We start from the raw sequence: 17,159 nt of genomic DNA, 5'->3' as shown, positions 1-17,159 counted from the left end.
AATGTAGATTATGTTTATATTTTCTTTAATGCATCCAGTTTCTCTATGAATTTTTGGCAATTACATCTTCAAAGTGTTAAGCTCCTATATCTAACAATCGACATGTGTGGTCATCGATAAGACATGCACGTTAAGACTTTTATACGCGTTTTGAGTCGCTTTCGCATTAACTGAGCCTCGCCGGCGGAGAAAATAGCGCTTAGGAGTGGAATTTCATGTGAAAAGCCCACTCCATTCACCAAATCCGGGACCAACCACCCCGCCCCCGCATGAGCTTGAAAATCCCCCTTGGTTTGAAAATCCCACTCCATTCACCGACCCCGGGAGACCATCCTCCCGCAACTCACCTCAGGTCGCCCCTCTCTCTTCCCTTCTCTTCTGCTTTCCTTTGATTTTTCTTCTTCTTCCCCCCTTCACTACAACACCCTTCCACCACCACCAACCCACCGCCGTCTCAGTCCACCCCTCGCCACCGTTTTAGTCTTCTATCGTCGAGATCGAGCTCGGCCGGCGAACTTAGGCCTTGAATCTCAAAAGAAAAAGGGACTCTCGCGCTTTCTCTCCACTTCAACGATCTGCGTTCGCACCCGCGTCGGCCAGGAGGTCCAGGCCCTACGCTGTGTCCACGGACCGTTGCCTAGGCCGACCCTAATCGACCTGGAATCATCTCATATTCAAGGTGGTTGTCAGATCTGGCAGAAACAAAAAACATCCGACATGAGAAGCTTTGGAAGACATAAAGATCAGCCTCAACCCCCACAGCCGGATTAGTTCTACTAATCTTGACGATCTCTTTACTCAAGCCCTTTTCAGCTTCCGCTCTAAACTTTGACAATCCATGTTTCATGTTCCTATATGGCTTTGCGACCCGCCATCGCTTAGTCCTTCGGGTGAGTGCTTCTGACCGACCTTCTTACATCAGCCCAAGCCAGCCGAATGGAAGCCTCAACGGCATCAGCCCCCGAGCTACGTACTCCAGCAAAGTGCTTTTTTGGGACGAGGCGACGAGGGATGTGGTGGATTGTGTTACCCAGTACAAGGCCAGCACCGACTCTCAACAGGGAAACCCTTTCGGCAACAAACTCGCTCCACTTGCTGATCTTCAATTCGAGATACTTTTAGTTTTCACTGTATGCGAGTTCTTCGGGCATTGCTTTGTCCTCATTTTTGGGATACGCTGTACCGACATTCAACCGAAGGAATGTTCACTAATATATGATGCGACCTTCCTTCGCCCTTCACGGGGCCATCAAGCTCGTCCCAACAGCGATTGTGTTGCAGTCAACCTTAACCGTCACAAGAATGCGTGGGGTGTGGACGTTCCAATTGTCGGTATACATTCGAACGACCTCAGCTTCAGGGCCAATGTCCAAACGGCGATCGAGAAAGTCATGAAGGACGGGTCGTCTTCTAATATATCCTATGACCCGCATACGAAATGTTTGAGTGTGGTCTGGAGGGATGCTGATGGGAATTCCAGTAACGAAATCTGTCGTCACTACTGCGCACACAGCTCAAGGGCATATATGCCAGAGATGGTGGGTGTTTGTGTCATAGCTCCCCCTGAATCTGCACTTGAGTATCGCTTCGCGCACATATGGGAATTAAGGTCCGGTTCACAGCTCCAGGTGGAAAAGGCTACTGACTCTTGGTTGAGGTGGCTGCTCATTGTCATGGGCGGTGTCGTTGTATTGTTGGCGATCATTGTTGCTTGGGTAAATTATAGGTCGAAAGTCTCCAGTCCAGAGACAGAGAGAGGTGGAGAAGAAGGCAACCTTAGCGCGAATTTAACCAAAGAGTTCGAAAAGTTCAGTGGAATTAAGAAGTTCTCCCGTGAAGAGTTGATGATCATGACCGATTCTTTTGCACCTGACAGGATTATGGGAGAAGGAGGTTTTGGGATTGTGTACAAAGGGCACATAGGAGGCGCTCGCACACCGGTCGCTGTAAAGAAATTAAAATCTAGCTCACGCCAAGGGATAAAGGAGTATATATCAGAGGGGAAGTCATTAAGCCAACTTAGGCACAAAAACTTGGTGCAACTCATAGGCTATTGTCACGAGGCAAGTGAATTCTTCCTAGTTTACGAATTTATGAGAGAAGGTAGCTTGGAGGATCGTCTGTTTAAAGAAAGATCCTTGTTGACATGGGAAAGGAGGTACAACATTGCTCTAGGATTAGCCTCGGCAATGCACTACCTGCACAAACAATGTAATCAATGTGTGATCCACAGGGATATCAAATCCAGCAACGTCATGCTCGATGAAAGGTTCGAGGCGAAATTGGGAGATTTCGGCATGGCTAGACTGGTCGACCACACCAGAGGGCTAAACACAACCAGAGCGGGGGGAACCCCGGGTTACCTGGCTCCGGAATGCTATAATGGCGACACGGCGAGCAAGGAATCCGATGTCTCAGTTTTGGAGTCGTTCTTTTGGAAATAGTCTGCGGGAGAAGAGTCTTAGACTCGAACCTCAGAGGGCAGGGCCGAAGCCTTGTACAGTGGGTTTGGAAGCATTATAGGAGCTGGAGCTTGGCCGGGCGCGGGGAATTGAGCTGGCGTTGGCGCCACAAATTTCTCAAGGTGGTGGACCGGAGGCTCACCGGGAATTTCGACAAGAAACAGGTGGAGGCTTTATTGATTGTGGGGCTATGGTGTGCTAATCCCATCGCTGAGTCTCGGCCGTCGATTGAGGAGGCAATGGACGTTTTGAACTTCAAGAAAGAGCCTCCCAAACTCCCCACGCAGATGTCTAGGTAATTGACCCCAAGATCTCGTCTCGTCTAGATGCGTTTGAGCAAATGCCTCGCTCTGTAAAAAAAATGTAAAATATAGTGCCTCAACGATGGCTGGTTTTATTTTGTTCGGAACTGATGTCTATTTAAGTATGATGTGTATGAAAATCGCCGAGAGAGAGGTGACTCTCGAATGATTCTCGAAAAGCTGTTGTACTCTCGCCTTTTTCATTCACTACCGGTAGTAATGTTGTAGTTAATCGGTACTTAAAATATTTTTATTTAGACTTGATCATTGCAAAAGGACTCTCAGATTGCAGTTGGAATTTTACTCTTACGAAGGAGATGAAGTGCGACAGCAAAATAAGCAATTACCAAAATGAGCTACTGCATGGAAATCTTTCAAAGGTCAGAATTAAACCAAATGCTGGGTAATAACGATTTTTGCTCCATTCTAAAGTCGATTGTCTACTTATTATTTTCTGTTCGAGCAAGTATCTCAATCTTTTAAATATGGCTCAACGTGAGGCTTTTGTTAATTGAATTCACATGTCATGTATCACTGGCGTAACTCGTTTACTCGGCACGCATTAAGCAAAATCGGTGACCTGACTTGCTTATTTAGCAAGAAATACGCTATCTCGTTTTAATAAGGCTACATTGGACGTCAATATTAATAATTAATGGCCATATAACGGGGCTAGTGTTAATATCCACGTTGACATATTCCGTCCTTAATTGTAAGGGACATCTCTGATGACCCATATCTAGAAAGTTGAGATAATTGCACACACACACAAAAAAACACACACAAAAAGAGGTGAGATGCTCGATTGTAAAATGTGTGAAGAGTTCGAGTTATTGCGACTTCATTATCCATTAATATTTCCAATAAAATGGAGTCCGTAACATTACTTTTATGGGAATTGGCAATCATCCGTCAAGGAAGGATGACACAAAATTTATATCTATGATAAATGAGTTGCACATATGACATGTCCAATGACCAAATGCACACAATATGTAAGTTAGACTACTCAATTCCAAACCCTAAAAATAATGGATGGTATAGTAATGTGACAACTTTTTGATGGTATAGTAATCCCTAAAAATTTTGCTAGCTATCATTGCCTAACGTCGCGGCCCTCATCGAGGTTGGGTGACCTTAGGCGACAAGGCCTGGGGTCGCTAGCAAGCCTAGGCGCCACCGTCAGTGTCGCGCATCACCAGCGCCGATGACCAACGACTAATCCTAAAAATAGTGAGGATAAGATGGGAATATAAAAAAGCTAATTAGTGTAAGATGTTATGAAATACATGAATTAATAGAATACATGAATGAATATTCATTATATTCAATTAATAGAATACATGAATGAATATTCATTATATTCATCTTATCTAATGTACTTATTATGGTACATTTGTATCATATATTCTAAGTACATCTCCCTATACAATGAATGTTCATCTCCCTTATCCAGTACATGTATCATTCGATATATTGATATTAATGATAAGTATATTATTTTCTTGTTCTCTTATAAATAGGAGTTTAGTTTTGATGTACAACATAGAACAACAGAAACACAACAGTGAGATACTATAAATAATATTCTCTCCTCTTGTTTTATCTATTATTTCAGTGTTCACTTGCTTTCTCTTCTTAATCTTTTCTCTATTATATATTCGCAACGCAATATTTTTGTGGCATCCCAAAATTCAATGACAAGCTATAAGGTGTGTTAAAGTCTCTAATTAGGTGATAAAAATTTCCATGGCTTATGCTTTAGCCATTAGTCTTTTAATTAGATGATTTGTGCATATGATTGTGAAAATTTAAATTTGATAGATTAATAATCTATGCTTGGCCATGTACTTTATAAATAAAATTTCAATAAACAAGATGCCCCAAGACTTTGGCCAAGATGAAAAATTGAAATTTAAAAATATTTATAGAAGAAATTCAAAAAAAAAAAAAAAATAAGAGGGGAAAAAGTCAATTTTTGGGATGGGCCTTAGGCCCATTGGCCTAAGCTTTTAATGGGCCAAGTTGGCCGGCCCAATAGAGGCCCAAGAGGAAGTGTCGACCGGCCCAAGCCCAAGCCCATGCATGAGCTTTGCCAAGTGGCAAAGAGGAGCTCATGCATTGGCCAATTGAAAGGCAATCTCATGATTGCAAATGATGAGCTCTAGGGGGGATAAAAGGGAAGAGAGAGAGAGGAGTGGCCAGTTGCTCCATTCGGCCAAGAGAGAGAGAGAGAGGGAGATCGTGCGAGAGAGAGGAGAAGCCGAGGAGGGAGAAGCCGTCGCTCGCGCCGTCCGTCCGCCGTGTTCGTCGCCCTACGCCGTTGACCGACCGGTCTAGAGGCAAGTGGGAGTCCTCTAGCTTCTCTCGCATGCTTGAATGTTGTTTGCATGTTAAATTTTGGGTGTTTAAGTGAGAAAAACCGAGGTGCGGTTGGCTTATTCTTGAATCGCATGACTGTTCTTGCTCGGATCATGTGAGTCAGAATGTTGTGTGAGCTTGCATGTGTGTTTATAGTCCGATTTTGGCTTCGATTTCTTCATGAGAGTTGCAGATAACATCTTGAAATACAACATACTGAAATTTCGTGGAAAATTATGGAGATTTGATGGGTTAAATTCTCATCCTACGGAGACCTCAGATCTGGAGAGTTTTTACTGACCTCTTGCTGGATTCGTGATTTCATGTTGGTTTGTGATGAGAATCTCACTTATATTTCTTCATGAAATTTGTAGGGGATATATTAAAATACAACATACTCAAATTTTAATTTAAATGAACAAGTGTAGCCTAGTAAATCAACTAGATCTTGAAGACGATGATTCTGGTGATGTATTCCGAGACACCCGAGACTTCAAGGACCTAAATGATGACTATATTATGGTTATTTGACCTAGATCTCTTCATAAAACTTTTAAAGGACATCTTGATATATAACATATCCAAATTTCATAGAAAAATAAATATAATAGGTAGGTGAAATCTCGATATTTCGGAGAAGCTTGCACTGGACGATGTGGTAATGGATCCAGAAGCTTCGTGAGACTGTATAAAATAATCTAAAAATAATCTGGCTTGGAGTTCTTCATGAAAGTTGTACGAAAATGTCTTGGCTATAACTCAGTAAAATTTCATAATTTTTGGAGGTCATATGGATATTTTAATTGAATTTCTTCGAAAACCGTGCGTTCTGGTTTCATCCGAGAATCATAGGATGTTTTGTGAAAATGGTGAGATTGTGTAAAAATTCAATTTGGCCATGAATTTTGCATGAAATTGTCATCCTATTGGTTTGTTTAGTGATTGCTTGAATTTTTATAATTTTTGGGAATTTATAGATATTGAATTTAATATTTTTTTAAAAATAATAATAATAATAATAATAATAATAATAATAATAATAATAATAATAATAATAATAATAATAATAATAATAATAATAATAATAATAATAAAATGGATTATTTTATTGGCCATAAATTTCATAAATGATTACACCATGTAGCATGTATGATAAGATATTGGTGTATGTATGACATTGAATTATGATGCATGTGTGAATCCTATGCTAAGTATGACTTGTTTGATGTCACACCATATGCCATGTTAAATTGAGATCAAAATAATGGTAAATGTGGATAATGATAAGTGAGGAGATGGTTGTGGTGGAGGATAATGCCCGGAATGTATAGAGATGCATTGCCGGATGGCCCTGGGAGATTTAGGATGCCCGGAATGTGGGGGTGCTGGAAGCCCTTTCGGAGGTTTCTGCTCGAAGGGAATGCCTCGCGATGCCAGGATTGGGGTGCGGGATGCCCGGCCAGGGAGTGTAAATGCCGGAAGCCCCTGTCGGAGGTTTCGCCGAGGGGAATGCCTCGTGATGCCGGTTAGGATGCAAGATGCCCGGAATGTGGGGGCCGGATGCCGGTGGCTGGGATGGCTGAATGCCAGAAGCCTCGGAGGTCTTTGCCCAAGGGGATGATGAAATTGATGATTTGAGGAATGGGTGATGTGGTGATGTTGTGATCAAATTGAAAGCTAAAAGTGGAAATTAAACCATGGCATGATATGCATGATGATATGCATGATGATGATATATGATATGCATGATGATATGTGATGTGAAATAATGATGATCACCCATGGCATGACATGCATGATGATATACACGATGATGATAATGATGATGATATATGATATGGCACGATGACATGTGTAATGTGATGATGTCATGATGATGATGACATGTATGATATAATGATGCCATGATAATAATAACATGTGTGATGTGGTGATGTCATGATGATGATGACATGTATGATATAATGATGCCATGATGATGATGACACGTATGATATGACAATGCACGATAGTATGCGCATGGCTTCAATGTAAGTAACGCCTGCAATGCATGTATGATTTGCCTGATGCATTGAGTTGTTATTGGATTCTTTATCTGCTGAGTGGTTGTACTCACCCATTTTGGGGACCAACATTTCAGATTAGCAGTATGCTGCTTCCTGCCGTCACGTGGGGTGCATTTTATGGGTTACCGTCTGACGTCAAGGTAGAGTGTGAGGAGTTTAGCTGTCCTTCTGTACCTGGACTCACCTATATACGTGTGCGCTGTTTTGTCTCGTACGACATAGGCCTGGCTGGGGGCCCGATTGTCCAGGAGTTTGTCTCCGTCCACGTTCGCTGCGATGGGGTGATGAGAGGGATGCTGCTACCGTCGCCGCCTGACGCACCGGACTGGGTGTGAGGCCTGTGCGTGACGAGTAGGGGCTGTTTTTTTTTTGGATAGTTAGCCGACACTTATGATGGGGTTGTGCACATGTGATGTAGAGGGTCGAGGGTTTTTTTAGGTTTTAGACTGGACATGGCTGAGTCCTAGCTTTTCCTTTTTGATGTACCGACCCAAAAGAAGTCCCATCTTGAAAATATATGTAAATAAAATGCCGTGGCTTGTCTATAAAATCATGATAATTAGTGGTATGTATTTGTATCATGGTTGGTAAGGGGAGAGATGGTGATGTCTTAATTTGCTTCCGCTAGTGATTCGCGCTCGGACCGTTTTGCTTTTTAAAAAAAAAAAAATGTGTCTATGAATTACAACGCTTCTTCTAAGGAGAAAGGTAATAAGGTGTAACATTGGCGCTGGTGGCGACCTACGAAGGGTTCGGGGTGCCACAGCCGCCCTTTTTGGTATCAAAGCGAATGGTTATAGGTGGAGTGATAAGGAGCCTCATTTGGAAATTGAGGAACATGATGACAATGCACACCATAGGATCTAAAATGAAATAATTGAATAATGGGTGATGAGAATTCACTCGTAGATCCCTAGTAGTTTATTTTGAGTTGCTTTTAGGTACCAGTAACATGTATATGTTACTTATGTAGTAGTAGTAGTTGCTTTGAGTGGAGGCAGTGAGTCTCAGATTATTCTTGAGGCAATGCTTGGAAATTGCAGGAAAGTCATGGTGCGAGCTGGAAGTGCTCATCCATCAAGGGCTGAAGCCTCTGCTGCAAGGGCTGAACCCCGAATGGAAGACATCTTGCAGGCATTGGCCAATATTGAAAATCTGATGGAGAGGCAGGCGTAGCAACAGCCCGGAGCAGAACGCCGTACTCAAGGACTAGTGGAGCAGTTTTTGAAGCTGAAGCCACTTAAGTTCAATGGAATGGGAAGTCCTAAGGAAGCGGAGCAATGGATTGATGGAGTGGAACGAATTTTTCGGCTGTTGGACTGCACTGATGCTGAGAAAATAGTTTTAGCAGAGTACCAATTGGAGGGAAATGCGAAGTTTTGGTGGAGAGCTTCGAAGGACATAATCTTTCCACCAGGTACTAATGTGAGCTAGGAGGAGTTTGTTAGGGCTTTCAATAGGAAGCATTTCTCTTATTGTGCTAAGGATAGGAAGATTACTGAATTTGTTTAGCTAGAACAAAGGGGGTTGACGGTAGATTAGTATGAGGCTAGATTTTCTGAATTGTCTAGATATGCTCCTAGATTGATTGAGGATCAGGAAGAGAAGGCTAAGAGATTCCTGAAAGGGCCGAGGACTGACATTAGGAAGCAACTGGTGCCTTTGAACATAAGAGATTATAATGAGATTTATGAAAGGGCATAGTTAGTGGAGCAAGAGCTGTTGAGAGAGTGGTCAGAGTTTAAGAAACCGTTGAATTTTAATGATGTGAGATAGGGAAAGAGACCTTATTTTGGTCAAGGTCAGACCTGGAATGTGGAGAAGAAAAGTAACTTTGGGAATTTTGGAGGGGCAAGAAGTGGTCCGAATATAGGGAAAGTACCCTATCAGCCTAGTATTTCTCAGAAGTGTAATGGACGCCATGGCCCAGGACCTTGCAATGGACAACTGAAATATTTTGGTTGTGGACAAGTGGGTCATCTTAGGAGAAATTGCCCACAAGAGAGGTCGCAAGTGAGTGTTGGCTCGGTGCGACAGGGATATCAGAGTGCTGTTAGGTCAAACCCACAAGGAAATCCTCAGAGACCACCTGCACAAGGAAGGGTGTATGCGATCACCAGGAGGAAGCGGAAGCTTCCAAAAATGTTATCTCGAGTACGATTCTTATTAATGGTGAAAAGGCATATGCATTGTTTGACACGGGTGCAACGCATTCGTTTGTGTCTGAAAGATATAGATGTTTGAATAAGATAGAAGTTATGCCTCTTGAGACGCTTCTTTGTGTTTCCACGCCTTTAAAGGATATGGTATTGTCTACCTTGGTGTGTGGAAATTGTAAGATATCAATGGGAGGAAAGGATATGGAAATAGATTTGGTTGTAATGGCTATGTATGATTTTGACGTTATTATAGGAATGGACTGGCTTCGTAAGTATCGGGCTAGAATGGATTGTTATAGAAGAGTGGTTAAATTCGTTTTACCTGATCAGTCTAGTTGTGAATTTTTCCTGTAGCACTTATTTCAGCAATAGAAGCCTGTAAGTTACTTGACAAAGGATGTCAAGGGTACCTAGCCATAGTTAGAGATTATGCAAGGGAGGAGCCTAAACTTGAGGAAGTTCATGTAGTTAATGAATTTCAAGATGTATTTCCTGAAGAATTGCCTGGATTGCCGCCAGAGTGGGAAGTTGAATTTGAAATTGAATTAATGCGAACAGGACCAATATCAAAAGCCCCATATAGGATGGCCTTAGTTGAATTGAAGGAGTTGAAAGCACAACTGCAGGAGTTGCTTGACAAAGGATTCATTAGACCAAGTGCTTCACCTTGGGGTGCACCGGTCTTGTTTGTGAAAAGAAAGATGGATCGATGCGCTTGTGTATTGACTATAGGCGGCTGAATCGATTGACCATTAAGAATAAGTATCCTTTGCCTAGAATTGATGACTTATTTGACCAACTCCAGGGAAGTTCGGTCTTCTCTAAGATTGACTTAAGGTCGGGATACCATCAATTGAGAATTAAGAAGGAGGACATTCCTAAGACTGCGTTCAGGACTCGTTATGGACACTACGAGTTCCTTGTTATTGCATTTGGATTGACTAATGTGCCAGCTGCATTTATGGATTTGATGAATAGAATATTTCAGCCTTATTTAGACTAGTTTGTGATTGTTTTTATTGATGATATTCTGGTATATTCAAATGGGCCTAAAGAGCATGAGCAACATTTGAGAATAGTTTTGCAGTCCCTGAGAGAGCATAAGTTGTATGCTAAGTTTAGTAAATGTGAGTTCTGGTTGGACCGGATAATATTTCTAGGACATGTGGTGTCAGGAAAAGGAATTGCAGTAGACCCGGCAAAAGTTGAAATGGTAGTAAATTGGCCGAGACCGATGACACCTTTGAAATACAAAGTTTCTTAGGGCTGGTTATTATAGGAGGTTCATTGAAGGATTTTCACGACTGGCAGAACCTTTAACTAAATTGACTCGAAAGAATGTGAAGTTTGAATGGAATGGGGAATGTGAAAGGAGTTTTCAAGAGCTCAAAAGGAAATTGACTTCGGCTCCAATTCTGACTATACCTACTGGACCTGATGGTTTCACAGTGTATAGTGATGTATCTCACAAAAGACTAGGATGTGTGTTGATGCAGTATGGCAAAGTTGTAGCCTATGCATCCAGACAATTGAAACCCCATGAGCTGAATTATCCGACGCATAATTTAGAACTAGTAGTTATAGTGTTTGCTTTGAAGATATGGAGACACTATTTATATAGGGAAAAGTTTGAGATTTATACGGATCATAAAAGTTTGAAGTATTTGTTCTCACAAAAGGAGTTGAACATGAGACAAAGGAGGTGGATGGAGTTGTTGAAGGACTATGATTGTGAGATAAGATATCACCCAGGAAAAGCGAATAGAGTAGCGGATGCTCTTAGTCGAAAGTCGGCTATGGAAATGGCTAGTTTGAGGATGGCAGAATGGGAATTGTTAGAATCTGTAGCAAATTCAGAATTTAAATTGGAAATGAATTGTCTTACTGGCATGCTTAGTGCATTAAGGATTGAGCCGGAGATTATCCAGAAAATTAAAATCCTGCAAGAATCTGACCCAGAGATTTTGAAAGTGAAAGATGCCGTATCTTTAGGGAAAAGATCAGAATTTCAGATCCCTGATGATGGAATAGTGAGATGTCAAGGACGACTTTGTGTTCCCGACAATGAGGAATTAAAGAAGGAAATTCTGTCGGAGGCACATAAGAGTAATTATAGTATCCACCCAGGTAGTACAAAGATGTACAGAAATTTGCATCAGCAATTTTGGTGGAATGGTATGAAGGCAGACACGGCTAAGTACGTATCTCAATGTTTGATGTGTCAGCAAGTGAAAGCGGAACATCGTAAACCCGCAGGACTTTTGAGACCATTAGACATTCCATAATGGAAATGGGAACATATAACAATGGACTTTGTGCAATGATTGCCAAGGACATCAAGTAGTCATGACTCAATTTGGGTGATAGTGGATCGTTTGACTAAATCGGCACATTTCTTAGCGATTCACATGGACTACCCAATGGATAAGTATGCGGACATGTATGTAAGTCAAGTGGTACGCTTACATGGTGTTCTAGTGACCATTACTTCAGATCAGGATTCGAGGTTTACTTCGAATTTTTGGCGAAGTCTTCAAATTGCATTAGGAACTAAGCTTCAATTTAGTACTGCTTTTCATCCCCAGACCGATGGACAAACAGAAAGAGTAATCTAGATAGTGGAGGATATGTTAAGGGCTTGTGTAATTGATTTCAAAGGAAATTGGGATGAAAGATTGCATTTAGTAGAATTTGCCTATAATAATAGCTTTCAGAAAAGTATAGGCATGGCTCCCTATGAAGCCTTATATGGAAGGAGATGTAGGACTCCCGTCTGTTGGAGTGAAGTAGGTGAAAGGAAGTTGACAGGACTGAACCGGTACAAGTTACCACCGAGGCTGTTGAAATTATCGAGAAAGACTTAGAACAGCTCAGAGTAGACAGAAAGGCTACGCAGATAGGCGTAGAAGACCTTTGGAATTTAGTGTAGGAGACCATGTATTCCTTAAGGTATCTCCAATGAAAGGAATATCTCGATTCGGATGAAGGGTAAGTTAAGCCCTAGATTTGTTGGATCTTTTGAAATACTTGAGATGATAGGAGATGTAGCTTATCGTTTAGCGTTACCTCATAAGTTAGAAAATCTGCACGATGTGTTTCATGTATTGATGTTGAGGAAGTACCAGCCGGATCCTGGTCACATACTTGATCATGAAGCCATCAAAATGGATGAGAAAATAAGGTACATTGAAGAGCCTGTGCAGATATTGGACCGAAAGGAGCAAATTCTTAGGACCAAGAAGATCCCATTGGTTAAGGTATTATGGTGACATCATGATATGGAGGAAGCCACATGGGAAAGTGAGGATTAGATGAAGGAAAAGTACCCCTATTTGTTTCAAGAAGGCGCAAGTGGTGTTTGAATTTCAAGGACGAAATTTTCTAAGGAGGGGAGAATTGTGGCATCCCAAAATTCAATGACAAGCCATAAGGTGTGTTAAAGTCTCTAATTAGGTGATAAAAATTTCCACGGCTTATGCTTTAGCCATTAGTCTTTTAATTAGATGATTTGTGCATATGATTGTGAAAATTTAAATTTGATAGATTAATAATCTATGCTTGGCCATGTACTTTATAAATTAAATTTCAATAAACAAGATGCCCCAAGACTTTGGCCAAGATGAAAAATTGAAATTTAAAAATTTTTATAGAAGAAATTCAAAAAAAAAAGAGGGAAAAAGTCAATTTTTGGGATGGGCCTTAGGCCCATTGGCCTAAGCTTTTAATGGGCCAAGTTGGTTGGCCCAATAGATGCCCAAGAGGAAGTGTCGACCGGCCCAAGCCCAAGCCCATGCATGAGCTTTGCCAAGTGGCAAAGAGGAGCTCATGCATTGGCCATTGAAAGGCAATCTCATGATTGCAAATGATGAGCTCTAGGGGGATAAAAGGGAGAGAGAGAGAGGAGTGGCCAGTTGCTCCATTCGGCCAAGAGAGAGAGAGAGAGGGAGATCGTGCGAGAGAGAGGAGAAGCCGAGGAGGGAGTCGCCGTCGCTCACCGTCCGTCCGCCGTGTTCGTCGCCCTACGCCGTTGACCGACCGGTCTAGAGGCAAGTGGGAGTCCTCTAGCTTCTCTTGCATGCTTGAATGTTGTTTGCATGTTAAATTTTTGGGTGTTTAAGTGAGAAAAACCGAGGTGTGGTTGGCTTATTCTTGAATCGCATGACTGTTCTTGCTCGGATCATGTGAGTCAGAATGTTGTGTGAACTTTCATGTGTGTTTAGAGTCCGATTTTGGCTTCGATTTCTTCATGATAGTTGTCTATAACATCTTGAACTACAACATACTGAAATTTCGTGGAAAATTATGGATATTTGAGGGGTTAAAGTCTCATCCTACGGAGACCTCAGATCTGGAGAGTTTTTACTGACCTCTTGCTGGATTCGTGATTTCATGTTGGTTTGTGATGATAATCTCACTTCTATTTATTCATGAAATTTGTATGGGATATATTAAAATACAACATACTCAAATTTGAAGTGAAATGAACAAGTTTAGCCTAGTAAATCAACTAGATCTTGAAGACGATGATTCTGGTGATGTATTCCGAGACACCCGAGACTTCAAGGACCTAAATGATGACTATATTCTGGTTATTTGACCTAGATCTCTTCATAAAACTTGTAAAGGACATCTTGATATATAACATATCCAAATTTCAGAGAAAACGAAATATAATAGGTAGGTGAAATCTCGATATTTCGGAGAAGCTTGCACTGGACGATGCGGTAATGGATCCAGAAGCTTCGTGAGACTATATAAAATAATATAAAAAGAATCTGGATTGGAGTTCTCATGAAAGTTGTACGAAAATGTCTTGGCTATATTCCGGTAAAATTTCATAATTTTTGGAGGCTATATGAATATTTTAATTGAATTTCTTCGAAAACCGTGCGTTCTGGTTTCATCCGAGAATCATAGGATGTTTTGTGAAAATGGTGAGATTGTGTAAAAATTCAATTTGGCCATGAATTTTGCATGAAATTGTCATCCTATTGGTTTGTTTAGTGGTTGCTTGAATTTTTATAATTTTTGGGAATTTATAGATATTGAATTTAATATATATTTTTTTTTTAAAAATGTGTCTATGAATTACGACGCTTCTTCTAAGGAGAAAGGTAATAAGGTGTAACATTGGCGCTGGTGGCGACCTACGAAGGGTTCGGGGTGCCACAATTTTACAACACATTATCAGCACGAAGATCTACCGACTGAGTAAGTAATTTTTGCAAGATGGGTATTCTTTTTATTAAACAACTTATACTTCATCTTCTTCTATCAATTCTTTATTTTTATTTTTCTTGGCCCGAAACCAAATTTCAAATCTAAACGTATCATTCTGCTCCTGAAGTAACAATGGATATTTGGAAATCCTTTTAATTAATTTAAGGATTTATTTTTGCAAGGATTATGGCAAATATTGAAAAGCTCAAATTCCACATCCTGGAAGTGAGTGGAAAGAATTATCTATCTTGGTATCTTGACATGGAAATGCACCTCCAATGGCAAGATCTCGCTAACACAATTACAGAGGATGGAACCTTAAATGAAAAGGATAAAACAAATGCGCTGATTTTTATTCGCCGCCATTTGCATGAGAGCCTGCAGACTCAATATTTATCCGTTTGAAATCCTCATATCTTGTGGAGGAGGTTGAAGGATAGGTATGATCATACCAAAATAGTTATCCTCTCTCAAGCACAATATGATTGGCAAAATCTCAGACTGCAAGATTTTGAATCAGTGTCTGACTATAATTCTACTTTATTTGATATCGTTTATCGGCTTAAGTTATGCTGTATCAAACTCGATGATGCTGAATTGTTAGAGAAAACTTTCTCCACCTTCCATGCTTCAAATATTGTATTGCAACAGCAATACCGGCAACGTCAGTTTGCCACATACTTTAAATTAATTTCTGTGCTTCTTATTGCCGAGCAAACTAATGAATTGCTGCTCAAAAATCATGATCTTAGACCTACTGGCTCAAAAGCATTGCCTGAAGCACATGCTAACTTTGAGAAAAATACTGGCCATTTTAAGGGCTATAAGCGCAAGCAAGAACATAATCCTAGAAGGGATGGCAAGAAATTTAACCACTCTAGGAAATCAAACTTTGGCCTGAATCATGGCAAAGAAAAGAAACCAAAGAAGGTGATTAATGAAAGTATTTGTCATCGCTGTGGCATGACTAGGCACTGGTCACGTACCTGTCGTACACCAAAACATTTTGTTGATCTATACTAAGCATCTTTAAAGAATACGAGCAAGCATGGTGAATCTCATGCCATTGAAATCAATCCTACTACCATAACCACTCTTGAGGCCAACAATATCTCCGTTGGTGGGACTCATCTTGCTCCTAAAGTAGCAAATGCATCATTGGATGTCTCTGATTTCTTTGAAGACCTTTGATTACTTTGATGAATCAAATTGATGGATGATAATTTGAACTTCGAATTTTATATTGTTTCGCTTTAAATGTATTACTCTTTATTGTTCTTTATGAAATGCTTATGAACCTTATATAATATTTATTTTTGAAATTTTATTCGACTATATAACTAATATGCAACTTTTATGATACTTGACACCTGAAGTTGTCAATATAAGTGCAAATGGAAAATACCAAGAAAAATGAAGATGTTTGTTTGCTTTATAGTACAACAACACATACTATATTTCATAGTAGACACTTTTTCTCAAGTATAACATTGCCTAAGGCACAAATCCATGCAATATCAGGTCTTGTTCCGATTATTGATGGTTTTGGGAATGCCACAATTATTTTGCCAAATGGTACCATCCTGCATATTGAGAATGCATTTCTGAGCATTAGATCCAAAAGGAATTTGCTTAGTTTCAAAGATGTACGCTGTAATGGGTACCATATTGAGACTATTTATGAGCAAGATAAAGAATATATTGGCATTTCCTCTTCTAAGATGGGCCTGAAGACCATCCATGAGAAGCTAGAAGCTTCTTCTATGGGTTTGTATTATGTCATGATTAATGCAGTTGAAATCTACGCCACCACATCCTGGAGATTGGTAAGCCCTAATCAGTTTGGACTATGGCATGATCGCCTTGGTCATCCTGGCGCTTCAATGATGCATAGGATAATTCAAAATACAAAAGGGCACACTTTAAATGATATAAAGGTATTGGTGTCCAAAGATTATAATTGTGAGGTTTGCTCACAAGGAAAACTCATTATTAAACCTTCTATAACAAAGGTTAATTTTGAATCTCATTTATTCTTGCAAAGAATACAGGGTGATATTTGTGAACCAATACAACCACAAAGTGGACCATTTCGATATTGTATGGTATTAGTGGACGCATCCTGCAGATGGTCCAATGTTTGCCTATTATCTATGCGCAATGTCGCATTTGCACGTTTACTTGCGCACTTGAAGTGTGGTATACCGATAGGATCAAAGATATTATTTCTCGAAAACGAAGGGGAAAGAATCAGGAATCCGCTCCAGAAGAGCATGGCGTTGTGCTTGCTCCCAAAGAGCTTATTGCTTCTGAAGAGGCGTAAACCCATGAAAGGAGCACTAGCCCCGGGAATACTGAGAATTCCATTATATATTGTAATGAAATTTGGGATCGAAATGAAATCATCATTGATGATGCTTTTGCATTCTCAGTTACTCATAAAATTATGGATGATGATTGTGAGCCGCAATCTACTATTGAATGTCGTCAAATGCAAGATTGGCTTAAATGGGAGGAAGCAATTAAAGATGAATTAGCTTCCTTAATTAAACGAGAGGTTTTTGGACCTATAACTCATATCCCCGATAA

The 17,159-nt window shown here is 40.5% G+C and overlaps 1 protein-coding gene across 1 annotated transcript; it reads left to right on the top strand.

Annotated features, from left to right (window-relative positions):
* The first annotated feature begins 845 nt into the window (after positions 1 to 845).
* LOC120293579 (L-type lectin-domain containing receptor kinase IX.2-like) lies at positions 846 to 2,444 on the top strand. Its single transcript, XM_039313265.1, has one exon. It carries the CDS (start codon positions 846 to 848, stop codon positions 2,442 to 2,444), a length of 1,599 nt encoding a protein of 532 aa, XP_039169199.1.
* Positions 2,445 to 17,159: the final 14,715 nt, after the last annotated feature.

This window comes from Eucalyptus grandis, chromosome 5 (genome assembly GCF_016545825.1).
Source record: "Eucalyptus grandis isolate ANBG69807.140 chromosome 5, ASM1654582v1, whole genome shotgun sequence".
Classification (NCBI taxonomy): domain Eukaryota; kingdom Viridiplantae; phylum Streptophyta; class Magnoliopsida; order Myrtales; family Myrtaceae; genus Eucalyptus; species Eucalyptus grandis.
This window is presented reverse-complemented; position numbering and strand designations above follow the sequence as displayed.